This window comes from Nyctibius grandis, chromosome 1, assembly GCF_013368605.1.
Source record: "Nyctibius grandis isolate bNycGra1 chromosome 1, bNycGra1.pri, whole genome shotgun sequence".
NCBI lineage: Eukaryota > Metazoa > Chordata > Aves > Nyctibiiformes > Nyctibiidae > Nyctibius > Nyctibius grandis.
In genome coordinates, this window is record NC_090658.1 from 127681967 (window position 1) to 127709410 (window position 27444).

Genomic DNA, 27444 nt, shown 5'->3' on the forward strand with positions numbered 1-27444 from the left:
TGGCAGTTCTATTTGTTTTTCTGAGTTGACCTTTTCAGGATGAGCCAGGTGAATTAGTCCACAATATTTGTTATTTCCTGAAGAAAGGAACTCTCATTATTGGCTGCATTACCTTTTGATCACTGCCGTTGTTCTTCAGATTATGGATTAATACCCATCTATTGTTCAACTAAATAAATTCCTCCAATTACGGTTCTCCTGAAATTATTTGCTAAATCTTTTTCTGTTCTCTGCTGCTGGCACGAGGTTCTTTATAGTCAGGGGGGATTAGGCTGTGACTGCTTTGCAAGTAGTACAAATAGGAGCAGATGTGTAGAAGACAAATGGTTGGTGCTGACCTGACATCCACACGATGAGCGTTTCAGTGGGGTTTACTTTCACTCTAGCACTAGGTCCAGTCTGGCCCCGTCAACTGAATGCCTGTTAGTGGTTGGAGTGCATCTTTTGATTTCGTTTTATCCAAAAAGAGTCCAGTTAGTGTGCTCTGAAATCATGCCATGGTGCAAACCAGTGTGCAGTAAGTGGGGTGAATGGGAGATTTGTTTCAAAACCGCACCTCTGATCCAAACTAAAATGCTTCCATAGAAGTATCCTTTTGTACCTGACTCAGACATCTCAGTAAATCCAGTAACGGGCTTATCTGGATCAGACGGTGCTTAAATATTCCTGTACATGTGGCCAAAAGGCTTCTTAACATCCCAATTGGACATGTTCTTTTCACATTAATGTTACCATTATTGTGGAGACAGTCATAATTGCTGTTCTTATAACTTGTATTTATGTAGAAAAGTAATACCAGAGAAATTCAAGTTAGAAATAAGGCACAAGGAAATTAACAGTGGAACAAACTACCAAGTGAAGTTCTGCATTGTCTAGTTCCTGATGACTCCAAATGGAGGTCAAATGAATTTCTGGAAAATATGCTTTTGTTAAACCAGTTACTGGCCCAAAATACGGGCAACTGGCTGAAATTCTGTGGTCTGTGGTACTCAGGAGGTCAGACTAGATGATCTAATTTTCCCTGCTGGCTTTAAACTCAGTGAATGTGAGCAATCCCCCAGATTACAGGACACTTCTGGACATTGAAAAATGCAGGACCGAGCTGTCGGTTACCAGTAAAGAACATTTGCTATTCTGCCATCAAATTAAGAAATTAATTTTGAGATACCACATAACAGCATTGTTGTATCCTGGTTTATGATGCAAAGAGCTCTGTGTAAGCAAGGAAAAAAAAAACCCCACCACCTATAGATTAAGGCAACTGTGTATTGTAAACTTAGCCTTTGGTATTGCTTATCACAATTCAGATTCAAAATCAGAGCTGAAATAGGACTTTATTTTAGAGTTTCAGTGCCAGGAAGGTTAACGGGTTATTGACAGCTTTAGGAATGAAATGTCAGGGAGGAAATTAGAGCAAACATGTATCATGAGCCAGCACACAGCATGGCTGGTTTTAATAGACATGGCAGATCTTCTGTAGTAACGCCTCCATTAATAGCGCAGTTATCACTGTTTCCAGATGGCGTGATCATAAACACACAGAGCTTTTGCAGGGACCTATAATTTATCCTGATCCCTTCCTCCTCTGGATTCACCCAGAAGGAAGACAAGTGGTACCACAGCCCACCCCAACTGTTTTCTTTTTTTTTTTTTTTGCCAGGAAGTGTGGGGTGGGGGCAGGATTACATCTGGGGGTCCGTGGAGCCCACCAACAGAGACTGCTCTGAGTCTTTATTGAACGAGAACATCCACTGCTGTTCCAACCACTTCCTTCTCACTTCACTGTTTGACTTGTACTGGGCTCGTCCATGCCCCATATTAGAAGGTAGATTGCACCCATTTTAGACCCTCAGTCTGAATCTTCTTTTTTTTTTTTTTCTTAATCAACATTTTATTAACTAAGTAAACATTTGTTTTTCAATGAGTTTCAATCTACCACTGCAAAATCATCATTACAGGTAAAAACTTGGAAAATTACAAAATGAGAGATATTTTGAATTGTATTCTTGACAAAGCATATTCCTTGAAAAATTGATAAATTGCTTTAGTCTTCACAGTAAGTATGGGTTTGAAAATATTTGAGAAGTAGAAAAATAAGGAGTGTCTCCTAAAGAAGAAAACTGCAGCAAAAATGTTTTTCTCTTTCAATCTACTAATATAAAGATGCAGCACTGTGAAAAAGCATGTCTCAAAATATCCTGAAATAACACAATGTTCTTTCCAGAAATCTCAGATCTTAATGTTTCTAGGAAGTAGGAGATAGAGTTGGCAATTTAAAAAAAAATCCTTGCTGTAAATGCATTAAGAAATTTTACACTTCTCAGTTTAGATCCCTGGGTTACCTGAGCAAGTGTATATGTGAAAAAAGGTATCTACTTTTGGCTTTTAATTGTAAAAAAAGGAACAACATGCATTACCCGTGTATTTCTTTGCCGTGTCTGTCTTACACATTTTGGAGGAAGGAGTGGGAAAAGAAAGAAGGATCCAGCTTCTACTAAGCTCTGTTTGGTTTTGAACTGTTTGGGTATTTCCAAAAGCCAACTCTGGCGCCTTAAATCTTGCTTTCATCAAGAAGATGGTAATTCAAAATAGTTAGCTGAATTTTGGTTAGTATAGCAGCAGGTCTCTTCATATCTCACTTTTTGGTATTTGTAAGTAAACACACATGATTTATAGAATATTTTATTTCAGTTATTTTGACTTTGCCTTTCACCTCTTCGACCTAGAAAATCTAGAGTGCTTTAATAACCAGTGTCCTTGTTAGAAACTTATTATGTGGCTCTTTTTGGAAAGGCAAGTTGAGTATGTGGCATAGTGTAAGGAATTTTGATGTAATTTGTTTAGAGAGGCTGTTTCTTGACAAACCTTTTCTGAACAGGCTACGTGGTAACTGAGAAATTGGAAGTCTCGGTGCTGGACTGGATAATGGACAATAGATGCTTTCACTTCTATTGCCTGTTCAAATCCAATCTGTCAAAGATTGAAAATTGTTCCCTTTTCATACTGGGCAAGTCGCCTGTGAGTAATTAGTTGGTTGACTCTGCCTAGTGCCTGATTAAACTTTGCCCACAAGACAAAAACACCACCCCATTTGGCACCGTGGCAGGTCGCTTCAAAAGCCAAAGCTGAATCAGCAGCCGTCTTTGCTATATTCTCTTCCAGATCAGGACCAGGATGATTTATTGTGCAGTGTGGACATGCTTATATTTTGTTGTCCCCAGTTTTGTTCTCTCTGACACCTGTCAAGAGTACTACACGTAACATAGCGAAAAAGGGTTGTTTCCTTGGGGATGGATGAATTTCATCCCTCTACTGAGGGCCAGGATCAATGGTTCACCCCATCAAGAGCTCCCTTGCGGAATCAATATCACCCCAAAACACACTCTGCTCCACTAAATATCTCTGCATTTCATAAGAGCTATGTGAGACTTAGTCATCCTTTTTCAGTTGACTCATGCCCAGCTAAAGACAAAGGGAGGAAATATTACAGAAATTAAGTGACACCAATTCATCAAGGAAAAACAGAAGCTTGCTAGAAATGACAGCTTGTGCATTGATCCAGTCCCAGAGCAGGGCAAAGCTAGGGGCCACCATTTCTGAGGCAGAAGCCCCAGCCTTTCACAAGGGGAAGATTTCCACAAAGGTGAAGTATTTTTGAGCAATTTCTTCAATGGTTTAGGCACAAGCATACTTCTCTTTGACATGAAGGTGGCATGTGCCATATTTTTTTCCCTCTTCCTCTTGCTTTCTTTTCCTTAAGCAAACTGAATAATTACAGCCAAAAAAAAAAGAAAACTGCATGCTTCATTTATATTTGATATCCAAGATTGAACTTAAGCTTGTGGGAAGTACGAAAACTCCCTCAAGCTTTTGAGGGCTCTGCGCCCTGGATGCCAATTGCTGGCTACTCCAAATTGGCGCTTATGATCCTCCTGCGCCTATGAATTTCTTTTGCATGCCCAGTTCCCCCTTTGTTAGTGCCAAAACTCTTCTTCTGTCCCACAACTATCATAAGCAATAGAACCCATTTTCTATAGTTTCTGCAATGACTGCTACTACAGTTGTAGAGCCAAAAGCTGGTTGGGAGAGGATGAAGTAAGTTTTGGATGGAATTATATCAAGACAGAGAAGCCCTTCACTTCTTTACAGAGGAGATGATGTCAATAAGAGACAAGGACCTGCAGAAATATGGTTGGAAAGGACAACAGCAGAGAGAGAGAGAGAGATGCTGGGCAAAACTGAGGGAGAGTGATGACTTATGGAAAGATGGGAGAGCGGGCTGGGAAGCAAGGGGTGGATAAGCTGAACTGAGGGGCAAAGACAGAGATAAATAGAAGGGAAGATTTTTTAAGGTTAAAGATAATAGAGATGGTAATAAAGAATTAGAAAAAAATGCTGTCATGAGGAACAGAAAAAGGTGAACAAGAAAATATCTTGAAAGAAGAAAATGAAAATATTGAGGAATATCTTGTAGATTCTAAGAAATGAGTCAATGGTGGTGCAGATTTTAGAAAACTGAGAAGGAAATAAGAGTGAAAAATCAAATAAGAAAGAAGAAAAGTTTAAGTAGATATTATTTAAGGTTCATTTCAGAGCCTAGTTAAAGTTTTAGCCACATAGCTCCTGGTGAAATGACCAGGAGTGACATAGCTAGGATCACTAGTTGGCTTTCAAAATCTCAACATTAAAGTTTATTTTGTAGAAAAATTAGGGATAATATTACTGTTATGCAATAATATATAATTAATGGCAAAATATACAAACTAGTATCTATATATGTTACAAATATTGGCTAGCATGAAGAAACATAACGGTCCAGTTACAAATTAAACACAGACTAACATAGACGGTTCCAGGCCTTGTCTAAAACCAAAAGCAAACAGGCAAAAAGGATTATTTTTTTTAACACAAATTCCATTTTTGTTTGAGTTCTTTTTTCTTGTGAAGTTTACTGCTTTTGAGATAAGATAATTATATGTTTTGGGAAAGGAGTGGTTGAGATGAGGAAATGCCTCTATCACACATTGAACTTTTAGAAAGTCACACCTGCATACAAGACTCAAGTGTCAGAATAGTTCTGGCATCCAAAAAAAGTATTGGTATTTATGAAAGGACAGAACATCCTGAGTGCACCCAGGGTGATGAACTCTTTTGAACCAGACTGTAAGCATGACAAAATGGTGCTTTGGAGCTCTAAGATCTTTTGAAGACGCGATTCCCATTACAGGTGCTGAACATTTGGAAATACAACTCTGCTCTCCTAAAAGTCCAGCTGTGCTTGTAAGTCCCTTTTAATTATAGCTGTTATTACCTATTGATGGGAGCAACACAAAATATGGGGCAACAGATCAATTCTTCACCCAAAGGCTATCTGTTATAAAGGTGTACCTGTGATCCTGTGTGTATGACTATGTACCAAGGTCTAAAAAATAGGTCCTACCTCACTGAGGTGCCTCAGATTCTTCTCCCCTTATAATCGTGATCTTGTGTGAGAGAGAATTTTCCTTCCCACCCATAAGGATTTGAGGGAGAAGGTGTTGAACCCACCAGCTGATGCAGCATGATAATCTGCACTAATCTCTACTAATTTAATCTATTTTTTCCATTTCATCATTTTAGCATCTGAAGCCTAGTCTGGCTTCTCTTGACCACTTACCCCAGAGTATTTGTGCAGTACACTGGTAAAATGGGAAGCTGAAAAGTCAAAATCCTCACCGTAAACAGGCTGCAATGGCGCGTACTCCTGCCCTGTACTATGAAAATCAGCTTGTTCATGCACAGTACGTGCTGATGGAGGCTTCTGTGGAATATCATTTACAGCCGTGTTGTCTTTGTAGATGCCTTCTACGATGTGAGAACACTGATGAGTGGAGGGGGAAGGGGCCGACCTTCCACTTACCATATGGAAAACATCTGTAACGGGCAACATAGTGCGCTCTAAAGAAATGTGTTGCTGTTTCATACTTTCTTCAAAGTTTTACATAGACAAAAGGTATCAACTTGAATTTTTACCAGAGTTGACTGTCCCAGCCTTTAGAGCCGGTTACCGTAATACCAAAGTATTCTTTTAAACGAGACAGGCAGTAATGTTTTACACTGTCTCACACAAAAAGAATGTAACATCAACTGGAAAAGTATAGAGTAGTCAAAGTGCTCCAAAAATAAAACAAAAGAAACAATATCATGCCCTTTTATTGTGGACCCTTAACTCTAGTCCTCTGAGAACAGCGCTGATTGATGTCGGTGATGCAACCTAAAAATTAATGTCAATTACCCAAAACAAAATGCGCATAAGTAACATTAAGGGTCTGATTTCACTCCACAAAAGCCAGGAAACTCAGAGCTACTGGAGAGCTGAAAACCTGGGTTTGACATTCCCGTCTTACCAACAGCCATTCTGCTGGGGGGAAGAGGAGAAACAAAGAAAAAGGGACTTACACCATTGCAATAAATAATGTGACTGAGACAACACACTCTCTCTTTGCTGAAGTCTGGATCCACTGGGTCCCATTAGCTTTAAGACCAGGAACTGCAATGTGTTCTAGGTTTGGGGCTCAGTAACTCCCCTAACACCTTTCTGCTTTTTTTAATATAAACTCTTTTATTGCTTTAGTAACAATAACGTTTAATGAGACCTAACTAACTCTTCATTTACAGTAATTATTTGCTGTTCTTGTATTGCCCATCCAAATGGGATCGATCCCGCACTCTTTGATAAATGAACATGTAGTAATCGAGCTGTTCTGGTGTCAGCATGCACACAAATCAAAATGTTCTAACATCAAAGAAGTACTTATGAAAAAACTTTCATGCAGGATTTAAATATTCCTCAATGTTATTAAAAAAATATGGGCTGCGATATCATGAAAAGCCCTTGATGGAGTTACAAGCGGGTAATCCATCTCCCTATTCGTAAGCCTATATTTAATGACTGAACAATGGCAATCAGCCAGAAGAATCTCATGGCCTGGCCAGTTTGTTTTCAGACAAGTATCACTTTTATAGATGTGCATATAAATGTTTGTCTTCTGTAAAACTGGATGCAAAAGACTGACAGGCCTGTAGGTCCCCAGATCCTCCTTCCAGCCGTTCTTGTAGATGGGTGTCACATTTGCTAACTTCCAATTATAATGTGTATAAGTGGGTCTATAGAGAGGGAGCATAGTGTGAAAGCTCAGAGTCCCCCTAGTTATTTCATTTTCTTTGCAAAGTACATATTGTTGCCCCCTCCACAGACTGATCAATCAGAAATGACCAAAAGGAATTCTTAATCAGTTCTAGGAAGGACCTTTTGGAATTCTGCTATTCTCAGCAGCCGCCTGGTGTCTTTGGGATGGGACATTTTGCCAAGATGTTAGGCGGGTAAGGAATAGATAGACAGAAAGACATTTGGAAAGGTTAGATGATAACTTGAGCTACACATTACAGAGACTAGAAGTCCATCTTGCCCCATGAACCAGCTTTTCCAACATATGAATGTGATATAATGTCATTTAAAGAGTATAACGTAAAAAAAAATCCTGGCCTTCCTTGGGATCCCAAGTTTCTTGGTACATCCTTGCAGCTCATAACTTGCCAGAAGCTCTTTGAGGGTGCAACAAGGGCTCTTTTCTGTACAGGCTGCCTTACGCAGGAGCCTGCAAGGCTTTGAGCAGTCTTCGCGTGCTGGCTGATGTGCCATTAGTGCTGTTAGTGCTTGTTAGAGCCCTGTCTAAATACGTGAAGGAGTCCGTCTGTCCTGCAGGCAGCCGCTGTTAGGAAGTGCTGAGGAGATACCCAGGTCCCTGCAGCATGAGTGGAGGTTAGGAGGAGACTGCCCTCTTTACATGTCCCCACTTGCTCTTTTACAGATGAAGCCACCCACAGTCGAGCTCTTCATATGCTCTGCATGTTTCAGCGTTGAGATCCTAATTGCAGGCTGGCAGGAGATAGTGAGCAGGGCCACTATCACATAGACCAAGTCAGGGGATCTGCTGTGGCTCACAGATGACCAGATCATTCCTGTTACTGATTTTTTTTTCCTTCTCTTATTCTCTTTGCATATGCTGAAGAAATCTGTTCTTCATACTATCATCTCTTCCACATCCTCATGCTTGGATCTTGCTTGAACGGGATCAATGTGTCATTACTTTGACATGGCTGGCCAAAACTAAAAGGGATTGGTATTTAAGTGGGGAGCATCTTTCTGTGATTATCACCAATTACAAGTAAAGTGTTAACTGTTCAAAAGAATTAACTTCTCTGCTTTGTATTTTTTACAGGCACATTGCATTCTTTGCATAAGGAGTAGGACATTTTGCATATAATTAAAGAATAAACTTTAACTGTCTAAATTGTAAATGCTTCCCGTCGTCAAAAATCAAATAACTGTATCGATATATGCCTGGGTTAAAGTTCAAATTAGGGATGGAGCTCTGTTTTGAAGGGTAAAGGCATTTGGCTTTCCTACTTCGTGGACCATTTTTTAAGTTTGGATTTGATCCTGGTCTTCAGAAGTTCAGGAGGGATCAGAAAATATATTTTGATTCGGGCTATTTCTAATATAAATGTCATAAAACCTGGTAGTGTATGATAATTTATTCTGCTGCTAAAGTATTGTTTTAACTGGTGAAAGTGCCTCAGCACTTGGATTTTTTCTCCAGTGTGTTTGAGAAATCCGTGTGGAAGATCGATTGTATGCCATTCTGCAGCCTAATCCTAGGTAATTTATTCAGTTTTACCTGAGAGAAAGGTCCAAATATATGTTCTTCTGGTTTTAATCAGTCCAACTACAATTGATTCAACTTTTGCCTGAATAAGGAGTGAGTAAAAACTGAGCGAGAACCTCAAGATTTGGCTCTTATTCATTAACCTCAGGGCAGACTTCATTTTGTATGATTTTTAAGCTATTAAAATGTTGGTTGGCTTCCATTTGAGCTCAAATTCCTAATATCACCAAATAATTATGTGTAGATGATGAAATGAAAAAACAGGCCTGTAGTCTCCAAACGCGCATTTCAGTCTGGGTGGCTGAAATGGCTCGTAACATTCAATGCATGAAAATAGGGTGGATTGAATAAATTAGCAGAATCACAAAAGGAAACCACTATAGGAAATAGTTTTACACGTGTAATCACTGAAATACTCCAGTGAATGTGTCAATCTGTGCTAAATAAATATATTTGTTTATAGACATGCTCTGTATTAGCTTCCACTCTTTCACAGCACTTTGCCAAACAAAATCCCACTAGAAGTAGGATGTTCGCACCCGAGTAGGAGTTTCTTGGATAAATATTTTTTCTATATTGAGACCAAAACCACTTCTACAAATTTCAGACTTTGATTGAAATAGTATATTTCTTTTGCCCTTTTTTTTTTTTCCTCCCCTTTCCCATCTCCTCCACTGGCAACCACTGATGCATTACCTTAATTCCTCTTACCTCCCACCGCTCCGGTGAGCAGGCGCCCTGCTGCAGACAGAGTGCATCAGTCAGTAAGGAGCACGGCTAGAAGTGGCCGCACCCGATCGCCGCCACCAGCAAAAGGGGCCTCGGAGCCTGAGAAAATTTCTCTGTTTACAGACTGACTTTCTGCCCTGCGTTGTTGGTTGGGTTCTCATTTCCCCGGTGAAATGCTTCATTGAATCAAAGGGAGAATAGAGATGCTATGTCCTCTGCAGAGAGCATTCATGGGATGTTTTCAGGGGGTGGGAGAAGAGAAGTATGTTGCAAAATGTCATTAGATGCTCCTTTTCATTGCAATTTCAACAGTTTTAGGTGAACTGTCTTGTTTTGCCCAAATAATTTAATTTATTTCAAAGTAATACCCGCTCCTCCTATCCAATAGCTGCCAATTTCAGCATCCATTTCTGTACATCTGGCATTTTAGCCATTACAATGGACGACATAATGTAATGAAAATAATAATTATGGAATAGCATGCAGTGTTTTCAAAATGCCGTGTATTAGCTCTGTAATCAAGCAATCCTCAAAAAAGGTTTGCAATGAGTGATAGTATTTCTGTTTCAAAGGCAGGGGAAATTGAAACACAGAGACATTAAGTGGTTTGTCTGAGGCCACACAGCAAGTAAGTGTCAGAGCTGGGAGCAGAGCCCAGCCCTGGCTCCTGCCCTTGTACTCAGACGGCTGTACCACACCATATTGTTTCCAAATAAATTCACTAAAAAATCATATGCTGAGCTCGTAAGCAGTAGTGACATGGAAAGGGGATTTAACCTCTTCTGTCACTTCCTACAGAAAAAAACCCTGAGCCTCTACAGCAGCAGATGGAAACCTTAAAAAGACAAGAAAAGCCATCCTTGGAGAGAGGGAGCCGTCCAGGTTATTTCATGCTGAATTACTCTCAGGTTGAAGGAGTTTTTATTACTAGTGGTATATTTTCACATGGGAGTGCTGTGACTGTGCAGTCCTCTGAGTCATAAACCAGAGATTTCAGTATCTAACCATACATAAAGTCTTTTCTTTGTATGTCTCAAGGCTTCTAGCTTTAACTTCATTCTCAGACAAAGTAAGTTGCCCACATGCATTATTGCTGCCGTACAGCTAAAGCAGCACATTGAGACACATCAGAAGAGGAGACGTTGGCCTCTGAGCAACTTAAAGTGTTCTGACCAGTTTGACGTAAGGCGGTAAAATTAGTAATGAACTAATTGCGATGCTCATGAGGAGATCAGGGATACCCAGGAATGGTTGCATTTCCATTGTGGTGGGGGAATTAAGCTTTCCCAGTTATGCTGAGGTCCAACAGGTTGTATCCATCAAGGCTGGGTGCCTCATGGAGACCTGCCATGTGCTTTGCCAGTGGCATGTCATGGGTAGACAGTTATGGGCCATTAGACCCATGGCATTAATAACTTGCTGGATTTCGGCTTGCTCTGCAGGAGAAGCAGCCCACTCCCTTAGTCCAGGGAAGGGTGGTGATGGAGCCCAGCTACAGGTTTTACAGCCTAGGGGAAGGAATTTCTCTCTCTGACTGTGAACCAAGAGCAGCGTGCCAGTGAAGCAGGGCAGAAGAGGAATTTCTATCAGTGTGCTAAGCAGTGTCGCCTTTTCTCTGACAATTAAAAAGGCTTTCTTGCTCTCAGACAAATAAAGGCTATTAAAGTTGGTGGCAGCGATGGGAAGAACTTTGCGAAAATATGTTTGTTTTGCAAAGCTGTCTGCCAAGTATTGTTTTATAGTTCCATTTTTTCCTTCTTTCTCCACTGTTTACAGTACCCTCTGAGAAACTTAAAATGATCTCTCTCTCCCTACCAATTTTTTTCTTTTTTTTTTTTTTGGCAGACATTGGTACCCCACTCCCACACCCCAGTTCTTGCTGCAACAGAAGCCATGATCCTTTTGCCTTGTTTTACTTTCTTATAATATCAGCCCAGCCCTGAGAACAGCGTTTGCTAGTTAACTGCAGCATCGCAAATTTGGCAAAATGAGCTGAAGGACAGCAATACAAGCCCTATATTTTGTTCTCCTTCCACTGGTGGTATTGCATGAGGTGCCTGAGAAATACATTTGGCCCTTGTTTTTCAGAGATCCTACGTTTCCATCAGCATTGGGAATGTCATTATTCCCAGTAGCAGACAGCAACAATAAAAAAGTTTAGTAGTTGACATCTAGACTATGTTCTTTAACAGACTTGGATGATATATCCTGGGTATATCTTGTTCCTGGACACAGCAACACAGTTTTTTGTGATTATTGAGAAAGTTTACACCGTTGGCAGATAAAAGGTAAACCAAAGCCCAGAACTGACTTCGCTGGAAAGCATTTTGTTACAAGCTGTTGAAGGGTGGTTTACTGAGGCAGTGCTTTTATCAGGGCGTGATGTGTGTAGTCACCTACATAAAGTGTGCTGGTGATCTCGATCCCCTTCCTGGAGGGCAGGTAGGTACTCAGGGCATGGAAGCCGCTGCTGTCACTGGTGTCGTCCTGGATGGCTGACGACTCAGGGAACAGACCTGAGGAATAAAGTTGTTTCATTTTTTTTCTTACACCTAACTGTGGTTTCTCAGGGGCTAGCTTAAGCACAGATGAGGTTGTGCTTCCAGAGGGACCAATATTGTATGGATAAAGGGATGCTGTAGCTTTCAGCACATTGGTCTGACCCCATTGTAAATGAAATCTGTGAGATTTCAAGAATACAGCAGGGCAGATCATCCGGAGCATCGTACAAGTTCATAATCTACTAAACCTGGGTGTTCATAGATAGATGTTTGGGGTTTGTTATTCATTATTGGCCATACACTAGACGTTATATACATAAAAAGTTCTCTCACTCTCTGAGTAATATCGGGCATCTGTGCTTTGGCTACTGATTAAAGATGGGTTTGTAGAATTGGAGCCTTCAGTGCTATTGTTTTAGATTGGAGAGAGAATTATCCATTATATTTCTTTTGTAACACGTATGCACTTTTAATAAGGAGCGTTTATATCCACAAAAATTTATTTAAACTTAAACAGAAGCAACTAATTCTAAACAACATATGGATTTTCTTTTTTTAAACAATGTTTCTTATACTTTGCCTCCTAAACTAATTATTATTTTAATCTCTAAATAAGCTGACACTTCTTTGCATGTGGTTTGTCTGTGCAGGCTGGGAAAAATTAGAGAAGTAACAGTTTAATCACAGGGATTTTAATGTAGATGTTTTTATGTACAAAGAGCTATGAATCTGTCCAGGATAGATAGATCAAAACAAGTAGTTTGATATTATGGCGGGCTAATGAAATTTCAAAGTTAACATTCCCCAAATAAAATGGAAAGAAGACACGGGGAGAAAAGGAGCAGATTTAAAATTAGAGAATCTTTGTGTTTTATGGGTTCCAGGTTATTTGGAATGGAATGAAAGTTAATGCTACATCCTTTTTTCCATCCTGCCAGCCAGTGTCTGATCTAAGAATGTCTCTTATTTAAAGGGCAGGGCTCCCTCCACTGTTCTTAAATAAGGGCTTTCACTGTCTGAGATCTAATCCTCCCTGATTTCCACAGTAACACTGCAAGACTGCATGAAGAGCATTATTTAATGAAAAGAAGTTTTGCATATGATTCCCCTATCATAAGCCTGTTCAAGTCATATGGTTTGATTTACATTTATGCAAATATCAGAGAATAGAGTAAAATTGCCAAAGGAGGAAAGGACCCTGGCATGTCACAAACAAGATGTGCCTATTTGTATTTATGTTTGCTAATGAAGTTCAGCCAGGACTTGCTCTTTGATTTTGATGTCTCTGTCTGCCATTCCACTTTATGCATTGTAATTAAACCACTTGCCCACACACATACAAGAGTACACCAAGAAAAGGAGACTTCAAGTTTTAAAAATACTGTTCTGTAACTTGCTTATACGGGACCTATAATTCAGGATTTACCATCTTTAAGTGATACGACAGACCTGTGGGATGACATTGTGCCTTAGCTTTAATGTAAGCAGAACTGTAGACTTAAACCAATGGAGGAATTAGCCCAGTAAACTTCAGTGTGTAGAATGCCCACTTCACCCTAGACTTTCCAAATTTTATCCCAAAGAATTAAACATCAGCCCACTCAAAAATCACAGCTGTTCCTTTCTCTTGCCAAAATTATTCTTTCTCATCATGCTACAGCTGTGAAATTATGCACTACTGTAAATTGTTAACTGGAAACCATTTCTAGCTAAGGTACCTCTTCAGAAGTCTTAGTTTTCTGATCTGATATGTTACCTAGTTGAGGAGTACTCACATCTTCAGGTTTGGCTGGGACTTGTTTCTGTAAATCACAGTTTCAGTATATCTTGTGTTAATAAACATGTGATTTTTCTGCCCCTAAATTGGACCTATGAACTCTCCAGTAAACTATTTCATTTCATGTGACCTGCTGTGGGGACAGGAGTTTCGCTGCCCTCCTCATGGAGCAGTGCTTTGTGGTCCTTCATAATACACTACCCTGGGCTACCACTATAGGAGAGACATGGGACCAAAAAGAGTAGAAAATGGATGATTTTTCATGAAATTTGAGGAGTTACTTGACCAAGGCCTTTTGTTCCAGGTTGCCTTTTTAAGCTATTAGTTTTCCCTTCTTTCACCAAACTCAGCACAAAGCATGATCTTGCTTTTAGATATCTGACAGCAGTGAACACTGCTCATCTTTTCTGCTTCATTGTACCTCCTTTCTGACTGCTGGGAAGAAACCTGCCTTCATTTATTAAATAATGATAGCATTCCCAGAGAAGATCTTTGTATCGGAATCCAGTGTGCTTTGATAACTTCAAGGCGCGGCGTTCTCAGGATAGGGTTTCTATACTATAGGCAGATAGAAGATGCTTGAGAAACTATGAGAAGGTTCTTCACATGGTGCCTAGATGGGCTGGGGTCAAGCCTGGGAGGTAAAAGACTAAGCAGCAAAATCATCATGCCTCTGCCCTAAATGGAAGCACATGGCAAGAGTGGATTGGGCAAAATGAAGGTCGTGTTTCTGGTGGTTGTGGATAGCAGCAATCTGTCCTTTCACCTTTAACCAGGTCAGAGATGGGTATGCAAAGACTTGTCATATGATAGCAAGGAACAAGAAGAGTTTCTGTGAGAGCTAGATTGGCCAAATAAGGTTATATCAACTTTTCAGAGCATGGAGTCCATTCTGGGAAGGTGAACTGTGTAATTTGTGCCAGGCTAGGTGATTTCCTATATCTAGAAGGTGGTCCCTTGACCACCCATGCACATAGTGGGTGCAGTAACAGGCTGACGGACCTTCAACCATGGCAAAGAGTCATCCCACAGCAGGAAAAATCAAAGCACAGGCTGGTAGACAGTAAATTTTGAGAGAAAGCACACAAAAAAATTTGGATGCAGTAGACACTTTTCCAAAAAGGGCTCCAGGAGGGACCATAGGCTTATGTTATCTCCTGGCATTGGGCTACAGCAAGACGTATCCATCAAAATGGATACAGCTATTGCTTGCCATTTTATTCCCACATCAAGAGTCTGCATCATCATCTATCTGTAGTTCTGAGCCAAATAATCATAATTTTTTTTAAAAAATTGGATACTGCCAAAGTGGCGTAAAGCACCCAAAAGTGTCATCCAAACCCTTTACATTATATCAAACCACATTAAATGACTGCCACATACATACAAACTCTCTCTTGCAAGGGCACATATTCATGCAAGTTTTATAAAAAACATCTTGCTGTTTCTCTTCACAGTTCTTGGCATGTAAAGATATGTCTTTCAGTGTCACGAATTCAGCTGTATATATCTTAAAGATATATGGTATAACTCAGAACTATAGGATGACTGTAAAATAGTTTTGCTATGCATAAAAGCATTTTGGAGGTTAACCTTTACTATTTAGTAATGTATCAAAATAAGAATGATGTGTTATCTTGTTATGGAATGGGATGAATCAAACTCCCTCCTCTGAAATACTGCTTCTCAAAACAGTTACCTTTAAGCTGAGGTTGAAGGTAAAGATTGTTTCCGGGTAAAATGCTTCAATTTATGGCTAAATTCCGTAATAAAATATGCATATATCAGAATCACTTTCTCTGGCTTGGGAAGGAAAAATGTGTTGTTTTCATTATTGCTGAACTTCAAAATGGCTCAAGGAATTTTGTTGGTCCTTTCCAAAGAAATTGAACTTCAGGCAGAGATTAAAGCAGAGGAAATTTCAGCCCAAGGGCAAATGTTTCAGAAAGTTTAAAGTATGTGAAACAGGGAGTTAAGTAGGAAATAGTTTTCAATCCTAACTATAGCCACACTAGTTATAATATATTGCTAAATATAGACTGGTAGGTGTGTCCAACTTTCTGAAGGTGTTATCCTCCCTCCTCTGAAACTTGCTTCTAAACTGACCTTTTCGGGGATATAACTGCCCGTATAATATTGCCCATGTTGGAAAATGTTAAACTTCATTATTTCCCAGGTGAGCCCAGCCAAGCCCAACTTTGCATTGCAACCAAAATTCCTTTCACAAAATTCAACCTTTTATCTTTCATGTGGATCCAACTTTATACTCGGGTTCATTTCTCTTCAAGCAAACTGCACAATAGCCCTGAATATTTTGTTTGTGTGTTAAAGGTTGTCACTTGGTTTATAAAGCTCTGTAAAAATATCGGGGTCAAGGAGCTAAAAACATTACTTTTGCATCGATTTCAAAATGCCAGCCATAATGGTTTGGGCAAGCTGCAGATCCAAACTCCCTTGGATTTGCTGCTTGTGGTTGTGGGAATATGTTGGATCCTTTCAAAATTATTGGCTAGTCTGTTTTTGTGCATTTCATGTTTGGGTAGAGAGTCTTTGGATTTATTTTTTTTGTTTGTTTGTGGTGATACTGTCATGTCTGATGACTGGCTATATATCCCAGAGCTAATATTCTGCTCTTTGACTTTAATGCCATGTGCTGCTAGATCTCTGTATTGAAGGATGGTGTTAATGTAAAGGATGCTGTACTGAACATCTTGTACATATTTCCTTTCGGGTATTCCGTGTCTGTAAGTGTCTCTCTGAATACATGCTGGATGTTTTTGAAACTATTTCCTTACAGTTCAGCATAAATGCTATTTATATACAGAGTTGTTTGAGGTTATCCTTAGCTCTTAATGTTACTCTGCTAATTCTAGTTTAAGAGAGGAGAAATTGATCTTGCTGAAATTAATTAGGAAATTGGTAGAGCCACTAAAAATGGTAGTTATATATGGCACTTCCTAAGTGCTTGAACTTAAGAGGTACAAAATAAATCTGACGAAGCACTGACTGTAGTGAAGTAGATGACTATATTTTCCAAACTGAATGACTGCTGAAGGTGAACCAAATAAAACAAAAGTGTTTAAACTCCTTTCCTTTTTGAAGATGTCATTAATATCACAAAAGACAAGAACAATACATTTTTAAACTGAGAATATCCCCTTAAAATAGAGGGTTTGCAGTGTGCCTGGGGTAAAAAGGGATAGTTTCCTTTATTGATTCAGAAAGAGATGTTAAAAATGCATGAAAGGTATTTTAGTGAGATGGTGTCACAGGATCTTTTAAAATTCTGTTCTCAAATGCTGTTTAACTCTTGTGCTTCTTTGCCACTGGAAACACTTGATCCGAAGTTGCAATATATGGGATGTCAAATTATTTTGTACTGACCAGAGGGTCTTTAAGATTAGTTTGCTTTTGCAGGGTGGGGATTATACCAGTGTCTGTTTACATAGCTTTAGACTCAGACTATAAATTAGGTTTGGGAAACTGTAATTATTCAGTAATTCATAGGCTATTAAGATAGGTTAGAAATGATTCTTGAACATAGTGAATAGAGAACACATGCTTATAAAGGACAAACAGATTCAGCATAATAGTGTATTTTTGGCCTCATCTATTTTGCAGGCAATTAACAAAATAGGATGTTACATTTTTGCATATCTCTGCTCTCCTGAAATAGAGTCGCTAACCACTTGTTAACCACACTGATTTTTTAATAGACAAAGTGGTTGCTTATAGCTTCCCCACCAGAAATGTTCAGATTAAGCATGCTATTAGATTGCAGCCAGAACAGTCTACAAAACAGGAAGAAAGCCTTGCTTTTCTCTCTGCCTTCTTCCCTTGTTTAAGTTGATGTGATAATTCATTACAGATTTTCTCTTTCTTTGACAGAGTGCCTACCGCAGAAACGGGATGACTTTTCTCGCCTGCTAACATGGATGTGGCTGCAGCAACAGGAAAGGCAGTGTTATATTAAGGTGATTTTCTTTTCCCCTCCATGGGAGGAAAAAAAAAAAAAAATACAAGCTCCGCTGTCTCCGTGTAGCAGTGAGTGGGCTGGTTTGTTGTGACTATCTGCTGGCTGTCTCTGTCTCTTTTTCCAGCCCCCTCAATCGTTATTCTTGTTTACTAGCTGGAACATTTAGCTAATTAATGGCAGGATGTTTGGGATAGGGTGTAGGTGGACAAGAATGTGGATCAGACAATGCTGAAGTTTGCAGGGGACTTGCTGCTGTAAGCCCCTTTCTGAAATGAGATGTCATTTTTATTTAAGTGTTTGGAACTCTGTATGTTCTCCTAGAGATGTTTTTTTTTGTAAAGCAGGATGGGGCAGAAAGAGGCCAGAGATAGACTGGGTTAGGTAGGTTTATATAAAGGTTATATAGGTTTTCCTTCTGATTTTTACAAAAAGAAAAACTTTTCCACTATTTTTCACTGATTTTTCTCAACTGATTTTTAAGTGTTCAAACAGCATAACCCAGTTTAATCCAGTGAGGGGCTTTTTGATGAGAGTAATAGCAACTTCAAATCCAAAGATATTCAGAAAAAAGTTCAGGTAAACTGTACATCACCAGGTAGAGGCTTGTTTTTGCAGACCCAAGGATAGGCTAAGTGGTCAGCCCCAAATTCTCAATATTGCCATCTCTATTTTTATTCTGTTCCTCTCCTAGGGCTTGAGCCATCGCTCTCTGAAACCCACGAAAGCCTTTGCAGTGATATGCCACTGGATTGGGCCCCTATTCAGAAAAATATATCCTAAAGTATTTAAATAACTGTGTCTGTCTCAGTGGTTCTAGGCAAAGGCTTAACATTATGTACTTGCTCAGCGTTTGCTGCAGGAAGCAGATGTTGAATCTGTTGTTGACAAAGGCAGCATTACTGTTGGATTTGGTTAAAGAAGAAATGGGCTCTTTTTTGCCTTTTTTATATTTCGGTTCACGCTGTTTGTTTTCAGATTTATTTTTTAAATCTCAGTCCCTCCCTCTATGCTTCTTCCCATCCCCTGCTCCTCCAGCCTTTGCTAGCCTCGCAAACACATTCATGTCTTCCCATAAAAACTGTACAAATATAGAGCTAACCACAATGATGCTTGACCAGAGAAAAGGGCTCATGCTTCAGCCCATCATCAGGATCTACAGGCATGTACTGCTTGTGTCCCTGTGGTACCCCATGGGCCCAGGGGTCTGCTTCAGCGCTCTTAGTCCAGGCTTGAAATCTAACTTAAACCTCAAATTAAGACAGAGCACTCAAGAGATCGAGAGGAGATCAGCAAAACATTACTTTTATATTGTGCAGCCATCCTCCGCCTTTGTGCTTAGCATGTGAGGTCTTAATTTTTACTCCCGCTGTATGCTCTTGTGGTCATTTGTAAGTGGTTTTGTTGCCCTGCTTTCCTGGACCTGCTTGCAAAAAACTTTAAATATATATATATTTTTTAAATAAACAGAAAAAATGTCTCTTCTCTTTGCAACCAAAATATTGTAAAAGTGAACATTGTACATCAAATATTACAGCCGTTCATATATTGCTTTTTTCTTTTAGCTGCTCACACTTCTGTTTTCTGGAATTAATCTGTGTGTAAAGGACTAAAAGTAATGTGTACAATGCAGTGTATTAAACGAGGGGGGGAAGTTTTCTGATGTTCCATCTGTGCTTCTGGAAATATATGATTAAACTTTTCTTTTTATCATCACTCTTATTTTTGTTGGCGTCCTTAATCACGGAAAATTATATGCTTGCTGTAAACATCCAGACTTTTTAAAAGGACACCAGCATTTATTGTATTTGGTTTCGAACTGCAGGGATATAGTCAAACGAAACTGTTTCAGGCACTGGGTACTGGAATCAAAATTCCTTCCGTAGCTGTATCTCTCCCAGATTTTACATTTTAAAATATGCATAAGCAGGAAAAATACTGGCACTTATTTTTTACTGGTCTACTTAAAGTCCCAGAGAATGAAGACTCAACATACATTTCTCTCAGAAATATGACAGATCATGTTTTTGTTGGTCTGCTGTGTGTTTGTCTATCTTGAACAGGCTGACAGGCAATTATTTATAAAATCTGGGTTCGCCCAGTAAACCCATGTAATAACTTTTCATTTCTCTACATAAGGCAGTGAGCTGAATTTAGAGTAAAACAAGGTAGGTTATGTCTCCCTATCTTGGACTAACCCAGTTTATTCTTCTTTTGGGAAGTAATCACTTTTTTCTCATCTTCAGAGTTTTCTTTAACTCTCTTTAAAACAAAAATGAGACCATAAAGACTCGTGCTGCCTACAGAGCATGTCTCAGCACCGCTTTACGTGCTGCAGAAGCAGAGATGGTTTTTAAACCGGTACTACACGTTTTATCTTCAACTTTTTTCTTTATTATATGTGTAAAAATCAGTTTGAGATTCAGTTAATGGCTGCGTACGAGTAGCTTTGTGGTTGTGTAATTTCAACTTGCAAATCATTTTGATTCTTAGCAAGGATTTATAGTAATTGAAGCAGGTTATGCTGATTATTTAACATGTTATTAGTTACCTGAAGAAGGGAAACAGAACCAATTTCAGGAGGAATAAGACTGCATAACATTTAAAGGCGTATGAGATTTTCTCCTTGCTGTGTGGTTATCTTACCTAGGTTTTTTTTTGCTTTCTTAGTCCAGCCATCCACAAAACAGGGATAATACTTCAGCTTGAAAATTGTCAGAGGCGAGGGAGGCACAACACAGGTTTCTAATTGCGCTTCATCTCGTTTCCTGACCTATCCTTCCTCAGGCTTTCTTCCGAGAAAATAAAGCCCTTTAAAAGGCTCTTGCCTTCATCTGGGAATCGGGAGAAGCTGACAGTGCTCCATATTTCTCTGGAGACACTCAGGACCTTGCAGAATTTGCCCCCCCGGGGTTTTCAGAGCACACTTCTCTTTGTCAAGTGAAGATCTCACTGGGGAAAAAAAGAAAAAAAAAGTGTTTTCTGGCACTTCTTGAATTTAGATGAACCTTAGTGTTGTATTAACGTTCTGCCATCAGCTGTGTGTAGATCTCATAAAATGTTTTATAGCTTCCCGTCTAGCTCATACGGAATGTTTCATAGTACATAAACACTTCTACTAATAATTTAAGAATAAATAGATAGTGACATTTGTCACAAGTCTAACCTCTAGCTGAAATTTACACTGTTACAGGTTTTTTTTTTTTGCCTAAGTGAATCATCTTGTCCCAGGTTAGGCTTTTTATACCTCTGCTATATATCTACACTGAGCGGCGGTGCAGCTAGCGAAACACGGTGGTGGCATGCATTAAATCCAGGGCTTTATGCGGAGGGCACAGAGCCAGCGCTAAGCAACGGAGCCATCCCTGAAGGAATTGAATGTAAATTTGATGGTTTAAATAAGGCCAGATGCCTTAAAAAATTATTTTGAAAGCTGTATCTTTAATGTAGCTCTTAACTTTTTTTTTTCTGCTTAAGATAATGACATTGCCTTTACAAAATAATAAGGAAAAATAGCTCTCGTCTATTGTGGGCAGAGAAAAATCAGATACTTTGACTTCCATAAATCACTGAAATCTTGGCAACTGAATCAAACTTTTAGAAGGCAGATGACTGCAAATTTGAAGGAAACCTTAATATTTTACTGTTTAAAAGCCTTTTAACTGTCTAGAGAGCGCTCTGAGATACTACATTAATAGCCATTCATAGTAATCAAGCTCCACTATACTTATATGCTATTTTTCCTAAACAAGATAGATTAGTAGTGGAAGAGAGCTGGAAAGATAAATAAGGAAAATCAAGAACTAAAATTATAATAATACAGTTTCATTTTACATTTTATAACTCTCTTCTATACTTGTGATTGATAATTCATCTTAATTCCTATCAGACAGAAATATTGGCACAAGAGTCATACCAATATCTGTGTATTTCTGGACTAGTCTTCATCCAGATGCTTTGCAGATTTTCTTACTGGTTTTGTGAAGATGTGATCTGTCAATCTTTGGTACTTGTATGACTTTGATTACTGTAATATCTGAGCGCCTCACAGGCTTCCATGTATTTATGCCTGCAGCACTGCTTTGAAATAACGTGTTGTTATCTCTGTTGATTCTGAGGTGTGGAAAGGCTAAACGACTGGCCCCGTGTTGGGAAACCTAGGATGGTTCAGAAAACCTGCATTTCCCAAATCCCTACTGATGCTCTCAGCTTTGAGTCATTTTCCTTCTGCAGTGAAAATGGTAGGTGTATCAGAAAGCACATAACCCAGCCTGGCAGGTTAGGAGAGAAAGTGGCAAAAACAGTATCCAACTGGATCTACAAGAGGAATTTGAGGAGGAAGAATGCAATCACTCAATTTGGATCCAATCCAGGACTCAACGCTTTAAAACCTTCCAGCTGAAATGTGCCACAGCCACTTAATGACCTCGTGCAGAAACATAAATGTTACATTTCCACCAAAACATGGACTGTGGGACACTTTCCCTCCTCCACACTCCGCTGGATTTCTGCATCAGGAATCACCACGAGGGACCTACTCATTAAAAAGTCCTACTTTGTCAGTGCCAGAGTGTTCTTACCTCGATCTCCTCCCAACCTGCCTTTGCTTAGTGCATCAGAGCTGCAAGAAATAATAGGAGAAACACAATTAAGAAACGCAAATGTCCTCTTTTAAATAGGGCAACAGCTGCAATGGGTATTCAGAAAGATAAAGTAAAATGTTAACTTTTAGAAAATGAACTGTGTCTGAATCTGATAAAGTGCAGCTGAAGTGTGGTGGCTGATCTTCAGCCTATAACTAGACCTGGAAGAAGAGAAGGTGTAAGATACCTGAAGCCATAGCGGGATTCAGATAGTCAAGAGTCAATAAAGCAAGTTGGCTCAAACCAGTTCTGTTTAGCTCTCATTTCCATAAGTATTTAATTAATCTGCAAAATAAAAAAAAAAACAAAAAACAAAGAAACTGTTGCATGTCTTGTACTGACATGATTTCTTCAGATCTGCAAATGAAATGGCAGCAACTGTGTGTCAAGCCTAGGTGAAAACAAATCTGAAACATCACTGCAGAAGGAGAAAGAAGGATTTTATAGGAGCAAGGCTCCAGCTGAGCTTCTCCCCCTGAGCTCCCTTGCTCAGATCACTGTGTATCTGCTGATCATCAGTGCTGAAATCTGCTGCACATGCACAAATTTTTTTGTAGCTACAAGTAAGTGATTTCAGTAAATTAGACAAAATCTGTTTAGTGTTCTCCATGTCACTTTGGCCTTACTTTACTATTAAAAGAATTTATATTCCTCTGTTTTGGAACATTAGCAACATTTTGCTAGTTTTAAATTTTTATTGTTCAGCAGAATTTCGTGTAGACAGAACAGAAATAAATTGAAGGGGTGCTTTTAGTACCTGAGAAAGGGTGTCTTTGAAAGTCAGCTTCTTCATGGAAGGTGCTGCTCTTATTCATCCTCTCTGGGATGGTGGCAAAATTGATACACGGCTTCTGTAGGGCTTGAACATGTACAACTAACAGTTGAGGTCAACCTTGAGGTCTCCCTCAAACTCATATGCATCCCACTTGTCTCCTTACTGTGCAAATTAGACACAAGCCCAAGAGGAAAAACATGACAGATTCTTCCACTGGAAGATCAAGAACCGCAACGCTGAATATTCCAAGGTAAGACAAAATAAAATAACCTTGGTCTGACTGGACTCAACTAAATGTCACTTGAGAAAATATTTTTTTTTTTTCCCTATTTGACAGTTACTTCATGATTATTTCCACACTTTGGTGATCAGAACTTTGTCCTCGTGTTTGGCAGTGAAATAGTTAACAATGGTTATTTCTCATATGCGGTCAGGTTTCAGAGTCAATACAGTGGTAAACAGCTCTCCGTCTTTCTGCAGCTGTTGTTTTTCACTGGTGGGTTAAGAACCTTTCACATTTTAAGGGCAAATGTATTTTGGAGCAGAGTCTGAGTTGGTTACTTTTATTCACGCTACCCAAATAGGTGTAGCTATCTAAGCTAGTCCGCATTGCTCTGCTGATGTGTCCAGAAGAGAGAGAGTGTGTGAATATTGTCCCTGCAACAAAATCATCCAAGAAATGGCCAAAGCTCTATCCACACACAGATTAGTGGGAGCAGTATGAAGATTATTCCACCAGGACCCTGGAGTTTAAATATCTCTTAGTCTCCATGCTCCAAACCCCATTAAACCTCTTTGGACAGGTGTCTGTGAAGAAGAGGACTGTGTCCTCATGTCTGTGAATGGGGCTTATGTAGGAACTTAATGTTGCCTTGGGATCAAATGTACACTACTATCAAACTAAACGAGAAGAAGGAAAGGCTTGGCTATGGACTGTGGGAGGAGGTGTGGCCATGCTTGCAAGTTACAGTCTTCCCAATGTTATGGTAGTGAAGATAAAATTTGGGATAAGCAGCCAAACTTTTGAATTTTTGGCCAAAATCCAAACATTCTCAGTTTTTGCCACGGCTAGTTTTTATATGTGTTTTTTTACAGTGTTAAAGTTGGGCTTGTAGATGATGCTTCATTCATTTTTATTTTGTTGAGGCTTGTTTTATTTGCACTTTGGTATGTATCTGCGGTGCACAGTCTGAAGGGATTTTGCATCTTAGTTGGTTTCTTTGGTGGTCCTAAAGGCAGGGCAAAATTAATGCAGCACTTAAAGAGACTGTTATTAAAACTTTATTCATAGGTGAGCAGGAGCAGCATAGAAAATGTATTTATTTATATGCATATATATTAAATAAATATGAATATATATTCATATTTTTCCAAGAAGACTGAATACCAAAAAACAGCTCTGCTTTTACAAATCCAAAAGCAAACTTGACCCTGTTTTCATACCTCCTTGTCTCTGCAGTGAAAGTAGATTTATCCTTGTAAAGATAAAGATTTTTACTCTGTGTAAATAATTTGATTGCAACCTTTGGTTTCTTTTCTGTCTGTATTGCTCATTTTTCTCTTGCACAAAGTTTAATGTCACACTGTGGATATTTAAGAGGTTGTGAATTCTCATGATGTTTTAGGAAAATCATCTCTGACCTCCTGTATGAAAAAGGCATTTTTGAATCTGCAAGTGCGGGGTTTTTTGTTGTTGGTTTGTTGGGGTTTTTTTAAGTCCAATAGAATATTGTGTGAGAGGGAGAGATCTCAAAGGTCTGCAAATAAATCCCCAGTTTGTGCCCTGAGGGCAACAACAGGTATTTTTATAGCGCTTGAATGTTGAACGGAGTTGTCAGAGCTGGACACTGCAGAGATACCTCATTGCTCCCTTAAATTGTGTCTGAAATTTACTTATATTTTATAATACATGAGTTATGCTCTTGGCTGCCATTTCCTTCCTTCAGACTCCCAAAGGTAAGTGCATTGTGCCCTCTGGGGGCTCTCTACTGCTTCACTTAGATTTAAGGGTGGTGGTTGCTTCCTTCTTTTCTCTCTTTCTTTCTTTCTTTCTTTCTTTCTTTCTTTCTTTCTTTCTTTCTTTCTTTCTCTCTCTCTCTCTTTCTCTCTTTATCTCCTCTCTTTCTTTTGCGTGAAATATCACATTTATTCCCCCCCCCTCTCCTTGTGTCTTATGGAGGAAGAAATTTATGGCCTTTTTACGTCAGGAAGTCTAGCTTTTCCTGACGTTTTATTGCTTTGAATATTTGAAACATTTCAATCCCAGACAATAAATATTACATGATTATTGTTTTCATATGGATAGGCTATTTCCCCCTGTTTTTCCTATCCAACTTTTTACTAGCAAGTGACACCCAAAAATTTATGGATACTAAAAACATTACTATTAAACTTTGCTGGGAAGGTCAGAGATAGTCCCTCAATTTGCATGCAATATATAGGAGAAAAAAGTTAAAATCATCTTGTATATTTTGAATCCTGTAGCAATACAAACTTACCTCAGAAAAGAAGGTATGTTTTTTTTATTTTCAAAAAAGTGCTCATATTATAGGTCAAGCCTTATTTCCCCTAAATTAAATGATAGCTCCTGAGGCTTAGGTGGGAAGAGCAGTGAACCCCAACTGAGCGTTTCCCAGATCAGCAACTGGTAACCTGCAGGTACAGGGCTTAGGAGTTCACTTGAATTTGGTGGGATGGGTTATACCCTTTCGTAACTCAAAGTGTAGGTTTTCTGCTCACCCAGGTCAGTGTCTTGTTGCTCTCACGGTAGAAAGAATTTCCTGTCAAGTGGGAACCATGAAATCCAATCTGAGGCTTCATGTCCTAATGCTTTCTATTTGGGAGAGGGCAGCTGGCTCCTTGCTGCATGTACAGAGCATCAGTTCTGCAGGACGAGCCGTGGCGACCAAGTCTATCTTGCAGTCCCAGTTTTGATTTGACAGGCAGCAGATAAAAAAAATATATGCAATCTCTGGTCAAGTAGCTAAGGTGATAGGAATATAAGAGGCACAGGTTAGATGAGGCTTTGAGCAACCTGGTCTAGAGGAAAGGTGTCCCTGCCTGTGGCAGGGGGATTGGAACTAGATGATCTTTAAGGTCCCTTCCAACCCAAACCATTCTATGATTCTATGGTAGATTCTGCTTAGCAGCACTAGATTGTCTATTTTTTTTATATGGACAATTTTTCATGGATACCATGCAGGACCCTACTGCCTGTGCTCCATTAACTGTCACATTATCGATGAATTCATGTTGATTTTGATTGCAGAACTGGGTCCTAGAGAACCAATAAATCTCCCTCTTTCAGTCAGTTCCTAATTAAGTATTTCATCCAAATTCAGTGACTGTATAACCACAAAGAGAGTAATCCTGATGTGTTTCAGGAGGAGGAAAACTGTCAAGTTGTGGAGATAGTAAATGTAAGTACAGGTCTTTGGAAGTTTATCTTCAGAGATGCATCAGCCACTCTCAGGATGGATAAAAGTTTGGTATGGGGATAAGAAACAGACAAAACCTGTCAAAGTTTCCAACTGCAGCAGTGTCCATGACCTGGTTGTGCTTTCTCTCCTTGCCTTGTGCAGACAGAGGGAACCAGAGTCTAAATCCATTTAGAAAGAAACACTACTAAGTACTTGTTTAAAGTCTTTTTTAAGTGTTGTTGTGTCTTTACCCTCTCTCCTGTCTCATCCTCTTTTGGGAATGTTGAAAATAACATTCAGTTCTGTGCTGCCTTTGTCTGTGCTTTTCCATGTGGTAAACATGGACTTTTCCCTCCCTGTTTCTTGCAGACTTTCAGCCAACTCAGCTTTTCCTGTTTACTTCCTTGTCAAAAGCGTCATTGGTGATGTCACTCCAAGTCTAGAAATAAGGTTTTTGCTGCCTTTCCTAGATGCCTGCTGCTCCATTTGGTATTATATTGATTTTGCATCATATCAGATTTGGCACATCTACTGCTTCATTCATTTATCTTTTTAAGAAAAGCAAATGCTATTTTTCCCTGCCTTACCAACAATGCTGAAGGTGAAGGCACTGAAAAGGGTTTCTAGAGACCTGGGCTCCCATCCAGACCTCTCAGTGCCTTGGTTCATTACAGCTGTATCATGGGAATGAATTTGTGGACCCAGTCTTTTTAAAACAGTAATGATAATAATGATAATGATAAGCTCGTAGGCCCCAAAATTGAAATGAAAAGATGATGGTATGGAAGCTGCAATAGCTCTGGGACTGAAAAACTGACCACCACAGCTTTGCAAAACCTGTTTTCTCCTTCTTGCACAGACGGAGATGAATGCAGCTGAGCAGCTGCTTTATCAAGTGCTGTGTTTGTTGCTTCTGATT

General features: G+C 39.3%; 1 protein-coding gene across 3 annotated transcripts in view; it reads left to right on the plus strand.

Moving 5' to 3' along the window:
- SUPT3H (SPT3 homolog, SAGA and STAGA complex component) overlaps positions 1-19358 on the plus strand; it is a 291877-nt gene extending 272519 nt beyond the window's left edge. For all 3 annotated transcript variants that reach the window (XM_068413559.1, XM_068413627.1, XM_068413717.1), the window contains exon 12: positions 17604-19358. In XM_068413559.1, coding sequence (XP_068269660.1) covers positions 17604-17645 — 42 coding nt within the window. In that variant the 3' untranslated portion in view covers positions 17646-19358. The remainder of the gene's footprint in view (positions 1-17603) is intronic.
- Positions 19359-27444: the final 8086 nt, after the last annotated feature.